Source organism: Sinocyclocheilus anshuiensis, unplaced genomic scaffold (assembly GCF_001515605.1).
Source record: "Sinocyclocheilus anshuiensis isolate Anshui unplaced genomic scaffold, SAMN03320099.WGS_v1.1 scaffold255, whole genome shotgun sequence".
NCBI classification, from domain to species: Eukaryota; Metazoa; Chordata; class Actinopteri; order Cypriniformes; family Cyprinidae; genus Sinocyclocheilus; species Sinocyclocheilus anshuiensis.
This window is the reverse complement of record NW_015549578.1, coordinates 353,835-361,084: the sequence shown is the minus strand read 5'-3', so window position 1 is coordinate 361,084 and position 7,250 is coordinate 353,835. Positions and strand designations below refer to the sequence as shown.

General features: G+C 36.3%; 2 protein-coding genes across 2 annotated transcripts in view; both read right to left on the bottom strand.

Moving 5' to 3' along the window:
- LOC107657565 (small G protein signaling modulator 2) overlaps window positions 1-3,137 on the bottom strand; it is a 51,202-nt gene extending 48,065 nt beyond the window's left edge. Inside the window, exon 1 of the mRNA XM_016445710.1 lies at window positions 2,502-3,137. Coding sequence (XP_016301196.1) covers window positions 2,502-2,561 — 60 coding nt within the window. The 5' untranslated portion in view covers window positions 2,562-3,137. The remainder of the gene's footprint in view (window positions 1-2,501) is intronic.
- A 1,429-nt stretch (window positions 3,138-4,566) lies between these two features.
- The window catches only part of LOC107657549 (BTB/POZ domain-containing adapter for CUL3-mediated RhoA degradation protein 2-like), a 5,130-nt gene continuing 2,446 nt past the window's right edge, over window positions 4,567-7,250 (bottom strand). The window contains exons 3-6 of the mRNA XM_016445686.1: window positions 5,352-5,435; window positions 5,183-5,235; window positions 4,876-5,071; window positions 4,567-4,789 (exon numbers count right to left, since the gene is read on the bottom strand). Of these exons, the coding sequence (XP_016301172.1) occupies window positions 4,571-4,789; window positions 4,876-5,071; window positions 5,183-5,235; window positions 5,352-5,435 (552 nt within the window). The 3' untranslated portion in view covers window positions 4,567-4,570. The remainder of the gene's footprint in view (window positions 4,790-4,875; window positions 5,072-5,182; window positions 5,236-5,351; window positions 5,436-7,250) is intronic.

Below are 7,250 nucleotides of genomic sequence, written 5' to 3'. Positions count from 1 at the left end.
TGTTTTTTGTTTTTATCAGCTGTTTGGACTCTCATTCTGACGGCACCCATTCACTGCAGAGCATCCATGAGCAAGTGATGTAATGCTAAATTTCTCCAAATCTGAGGAAGAAACAAAACTCATCTACATCTTGGATGACCTGAGGGTGAGTAAATATTCATCAAAATTTCACTTTTGAGCACACAATTGTTTTTTAAGGCTGATATTAAGTGTTTGGCCTGTGCTGTTGTCCTTGGGATGAAATGAAAAAGTTTTAAAACCAGTTCACTACAGCAGCATTACATAACATATCTCGAAAGACACAAGAATGGTTGGACGCTCGAGTAGTGCAAATGCTTCACATAGTGATTTCAAAGAAAACAATGGCATTAAAACCCATGTCCAGCCAAGCTGACAGTGGTAAAAATGGCGTTAATGAAGTCATCACTCAAGGATTTTTACAGTTGAAATAAGGGGCAATCAGAGCTTGTCGGTCCACACACACACAGCATGTGGAGAGAGATCATCACAATATGCTCTAGTAATTCACCATCTAACGTCTATAAATACAAAGAGCTTTGGCATCCTCTTCCCAATTTAAAAGGATATAGTGAACACCTACAAAGGGTTGCAGACGCAGTCAATCGCATGCAGAGCTATAAAAAGAAAAGTCTATGAAGCAGCATGCAGTTCAAATTCTAAGCTCTAAGCACAAACCCCAATAAAAATATTATCAAATAGGGGATGCATTTCTGCAGATGCAAAAATATCTAGCGAATATTAATCATTGCAAAATGGTGTAACGTTGCTCAATGCAGCCAATAGATATTGATGGGGGAAAAGGCAGAGAACAGGAAAATGAAACTTAAGTTGTTTTGCTCTTGTGGGAGCCATTTGTGACGATCCCTGCTTCATGCAGCTGTATTAATCGTCCACTGATGCAATTTAACTTCTTAGGTAGCTGCTGATGCTTTCAGTTCCTAGGCAACCAGAAGGCGGCTGACTGCAGCTTAAAGTGACAGAGACCTGGGATGTTACACAAAGAAAGTCAATGGGGTAATACAAATCTAATCCTGTGTGTATTGCAGGACACAGGATTGCACATTATTTTCAGGTCTATTTCATTCTGATACTGTGTTTCCTCACTCTACATATGTTGCTTAAAACAGGTGAAACCCAAAAGAATGTTTGTTAATGAAGTCTTATCAAATAATTATTACAAAATACGCTCAAGAACAGTTCATTCATATTATCTCAGCCTGCTTATTTTGAATTGTCATAAAACAGTTAGTACAGAATTTTTAATACATGTTTTTACTCCTTTTTAGGTTAAAATTATACCATGGATGAATCTGTTTTCCAATATTATTATTACAAGCCTCTCTTAAATACTTGAATCTGATTGGTCGATCACAACATTGAGTGGGCCAATATATTTGCATTTTAACTAAACTAGATATTTCACCACTGTCCAGAATTTAAAATGTTCTTGAATTGTTTTCAACACTGTATTTGACTATTATTCTTAGTGGAAGCTTTAAGCTAATTTGTACAAAAATTAATATATTAATTGCAAATAAAATATGCCATGTTTTTATTTATTTTGGCAGTAACAATGTAGTATGTGCAACACACCAGTCATTATAGCAAAAATATTACATTACACGTTACATACATTATCCCTTACTTGACTTTATTTAACTTACTAGTCATTTTTAATAATGAGTTTGAAGCCAGTTCAACCTGTAGCGTGAACCAGCAATGGCCATACTGGTCCTATATAATACAGATGTGAATTTGACTGCATGATATTACTTATTGGGTCACTGAAATTAATGTGTAACAGCTTACACATGTGTAATTAATGTGTAACAGCAAAATGAGGTTACTGTTGTATTTCTACGTGAGAAAGTTTTCTCTGCATGTGATAAAAAGAAAACAAGCCCAGATCAAAACATTTCAAGCATATAACACGCAGAGCCATCAGTGCAACCGATCTCTACTAATCTAGACAAATATTAAAGTAGCGTGCTTTCTCTTACAGTCGCGTTATAAATAAACCTCGCGTGCTCTGCGCGCTCAGCCCCTCAAGTAGCTCTCTGTCAATGGAAATTCGATGGCAACACGTTTTTATTTACATTGCAACAGGCTAGGAGCATATTCGACACTAAATATGTATTCGGTTTAGGCTGTATTTAGTCGTTTGCAGAAGGCAGAATCTATTGGTCACCGCAGAAACCACTGATTAAATCACTATCTCCCATAGCTACATTAAGTTAAAGGCGGATGAGGAAGGAAACAGCCGATCCCTCCAGCTCTACAGGTGAAAGGGTTTGAATGTGAACCTATAAGAAATATAATACCTGAACACTTGTAAATGCAATCATTGTAACCATCAGCGCATCCAAAACTTCCATATGCATGCACTAAATCGGTTGCAAAGCATGCATGTGAGCTAATCGTGCCCGCATGTTTTAGCATTCAATCAAAACTAAGACAAGAAACAAATGAACTGCACTTACTTCTCTTTTGACGTTCCATAGTAATTTCTCTTTAAATTCTTCATCTGTAGTCGAACCCATTGTCCCAGATTGTTAAACAACCCAAGTGCAGCATAAACTGGCTGGAGACATAAATCTGAACGGCTCGCCTCCCTTCCTCCCAGTATTTCTTTACCCTTCCTTCCTTTTCATATAAATGTGTGTTCTGACAGCTGAGCGTTGACGCATCTAAGCACTGCCGTAGCGCATCTTGAAGCCATCTTCGGTTCCTTTATGACGCAATCACTGCTGGCCCCGCCCTCTTGGCATTGTAGATCAATGGGATAAATCTCTTGACGCGCCGTACGCCGTTCAGGCAGTGACGGCGAGTTATTTTTAGCTCCCCTCCACATTTGACAGCTCAGATAGAGGCGATTGTGGTGGTTCAACTAATCAGGCATAGTCATTAAGCGTTTAACAAGACATGATGTTCTTATGATCTACTGGATGAAAAGATGATGCATGATATCTCACATCCTATTATGGAAGAAACAGCTGGGTATTACCTATAAATGGCACAGGTGCATCCAACTGGAAAAAATAACAAGCACAAATTTTAATTATTTAAACTAATAAATATTTCACAGCTGTTTAAGGGGTTTGTGGTACAATTTATAATTTGCCTTTAAATTAATTAGTTAACCCCAAAATGAAAATTTGCTGAAAATTTATGTAAACGTAAATAAGTTTGTTTCTTCATAGCAAGATGTTTGGAGAAATTTAGCATTACATCACTTACTCACCAATGGATCCTCTGCAGTGAATGGGTGCCATCAGAATGAGTCCAAACAGATGATAAAAAACATCATAATAATCCACGACTCCAGTCCATGTTAACATCTTGTGAAATTTAAAGCTGTGCTTGTAGGATACAATTCCATCATTAAGGTCAGGTGGTTTAGCTTTAAACAGCATCTATAATGATTTTTACATCAAAAATCCACCGACATATTTTAGAACAATTTTTGCTTTTAAATCTGTGCATATTTCTCTCCTGATTCCGCTGAGCTGACTTTTTTCACTGGAGGAAGCAATATTATGATAGAGGACTCATATTTTAGCTGGAAGCAATGTTTGGCAGTTAAAAATGTCTTGATGGATTTACAAACATAAAATAGAAATATTTAAACACACAAACAAGCAGCCTTTCACTTCACAAAACAGATGTATTGTGGATTATTGTGATGTTTTCTACAGCTGTTTGGACTCTCATTCTGACGGCACCCATTCACTGCTGAGGATCCATCGGTGAACAAGTGATGTAACGATAAATTTCGCAAAGTCATCTACATTTTGGATGGCCTGAGGGTGAGAAAATCTTCAGCCAATTTAAATTTTTGGGTGGAACACTACTTAAATACATACTGTTAAAATTACTAGAGATAGAACTAAAAAACACAGAAAAGAAGAAAAATCTCTTTTTTTTTGTCCATACATTGACAGTCAAAGGGACCCAGTGTTGTTTTGGAGCTTACGGACCAATTTGAATTATTCTTAAAAAGATCCGCAAGGATTTTTTTTTGGGGTGAACTATTGTTTAAGATAAAAGAAAATATTCTGAGTGTTAAATAACTGGAGCAGGAAAGTTTTAGGTCACATTCATTCATTCATTCATTAAGCACTACATTAAACCATTTCTTTTCATCTTACTAGACAAAAATCAAACACTACAACCTGATTTTCACAAATATAAAACCCCAGGTCCATATACATGATTTCTTCTTCTTTCTTTTTCTTTTTTTTATCAAATCACAGTATCAGAAGATTAATGTAGGCATAAGGCAGGTTTGTAACAGAGTATATGATCCTGTACGGTTAGCAGAAACAGTGATGCATTTGGCAAATTCATCTTGGCAAGATGTTATCAAGACATTCTATGATTAGGTTAGTAACTACTATTTAAAAACAGTGTTTTCTAAAAATAAAAATGAGGTAAATTAATTTAAATACAGGAACTGACGCTAATTCATGATCAGCTTTTTGTGTTATGTTCACATTAATGTTCAAGCCGCATTTCATCCAAAACATCGATTGTCAAGCCCACAGTTAGGCTAATGTCCAAGTGGTCTGTCATCATAAGTGCTGTATCTTTTAATGTGGATGCGCCGCACACGCTCCCTCAGCTCCACGGCTTCCTCCTCTTCACTGTGTGAGCAACAATTGTTCCGTCTGCGGGTGGCCTCCAACAGAGAGTTATCTGGGACTGGGAGAGTCTCATACAGCAGGGCATTTAGCGTCTCCTCGTAGATCCGTGCTTCTGGAAACTCAACCTGAGCACATTACGAGAGTTCTTCTTTGTTACATTTAATCAGGCTATGAAAATGTCTCGAGAAATACCTTTTTAAAGATGACTTACCTTTGTCTGCTTCTTCTCAGTTGCATAAACAATGGATGTGCAGCAGACTTCTGCTAGCTTGCGCCTCTGTCCGTAAAAGGACCAGCAGCAGATCTCATCTCCAATGACATCTTTAATGAAGAGCACACGACTGCTGTAGCTCAGAGACAGCTTCTCAAACAACTCGATATTCTTGAGTAGGTTGTCATCCGAGTTGCTTTTGAGGAAAATAAAATAGCAATCAAAAAGAAAACAAGTATTGACACTAGAAGCCAAATGAATCTCTCAAAAAGGTAAATCATGTTGAATGTTATAGCATAGTATTTACCTTGTATAGGAATATTTGTTGTTACCTCGGTTGTAAAGCAGTTTTACAGCAGGCTATAAGTGGAAAAATAATAATGCCAAAAGACATTCAGAGTTGCAGATTTTCTTGTTTTTATGTGAACAAACCAAACCCCAAAAGACAGAATATTTTCACTCCAGGAAAGTCTCACCCTTACGCAGCCTTGTATCAGTCTCTCCTCCTCTTTAAGAGATGTTATGACCGGGATAACACACAAAGCCTTTTCTTCATTATCCTACCAACAAACAAACTAATAAAAAAAATGGATCTCACAAAGCCTGCCAAGAAATATCCGGGTCATATTTCACCCCAAAATTATCATTAATATTATTATTTTTTTTTTTTTTTTTTGACATAAAAAAATATGTTTGCTTTTAAGAACATTTAAATAGCTTGCATTATTCTTTTACATACACTACATTTTCAAAGGCCTGCAGTCAGTATGATTGTTTTCTGAAAGAAATTAATACTTTTATTAAGCAAACTTATGCCAGCAATGCAAATTTATTAAATTGTTCAAAAATGACAGTAAAGACTTTAATAATGTTACAAAATATTTCCATTTCAAATCAAGGCATTTTTAAGCTTTCTATTCATCAAAAGGAACAAATTCATCAAAAAAAAAAAAAAACCCTGCAAAAAAAAAAAAAGCATCGCAATTTCCACAAAAATCAGCACAACCGTTTTCATATAAAATATGAAAAGTTATTTTAAATTGTAATAATATTTCACACCGTTACTGTTTGTACTTTTTCTTTAGATAAACGCAGTCTTTGTGAGAGCAAGAGACTTCTTTCAAAAACATAATAAAAACGTTTTACCGACCCCAAACTTATAATGAACGGTAATGTATATTATTATATGATATTACAAGACTTTGCCTCAATTTCCATTACCATAATTCAGAAGTCTTCAACCCTGTTCCTGCCTGGGGACCCACTGTCCTGCAGAGTTTAGCTACAAACCACACACCTGAAGCAGCTAATCAAGCACCTCAAGATTGCTTGAAAATACACAGTCAGGTGTCCTAAAGCAGGTTGGAAATAAACTTTGCAGGACAGTGGGTCCCCAGGAGCAGGGTTGAAGACCTCTGCCATAATGCACCCAAATCTTTACTATTCCCATTATCTTCAAACAGGATTTTCATTATTGTAATATACATTTTATTTTACTGTTATACAGTAAAACAATTCTGTTACACAATGATTAGTCTTAATTAAAATGATTATATATTAAATCAGTAAAACAAATTGTACACAGATGTAAAGTATTTGAAAAATTTTTTCAAATGAGATTGTACTTCCTTCGCCAGCAGAGGAAATTCAACCTGCCACAGGAGCTGCTCACACAGTTCTACTCAGCTGTCACGTCTGTCCGTCACGTCACGTCAGGAGTCTGTCCTGTGCACTTCAGTAACTGTCTGGTTTGGCTCAGCTACAAAATCAGACATTAGAAAACTACAGAGGACGGTTCGGATAGCTGAAAGGATTATTGGCGCTCCCCTGCCCACGCTTCAAGAACTGTATATTTCCAGGGTGAGGAAAAGTACTGAGTGAGGTTCAAAAAAATCACTCTGGATCCCTCACATCCAAGCCATCTCCTTTGTGAACTTTTAACATCTGGTCGGCGCTACAGAGCACTGAACACCAGGACTGCCAAGCACAAGAAAATTCTTACCACAGGCAATCTACCTCAAAAACAGTTAAATGCTCTCCCCTACTGTTCAATAAAAAGATGTGCAATACCACTTTTATTTATTTAATACTACCCTACATCTTATTCCATTCCTTGTAAGTTCTATTACATCTATATAGCACAACTGTACATACTAATTTTGTCATATATATATATATATATATATATATATATATATGACAAAATTAGTATGTACAGTTGTGCTATATAGATGTAATAGAACTTACAAGGAATGGAATAAGATGTAGGGTAGTATTAAATAAATAAAAGTGGTATTGCACATCTTTTTATTGAACAGTAGGGGAGAGCATTTAACTGTTTTTGAGGTAGATTGCCTGGGGGAAGAAACTGTTCT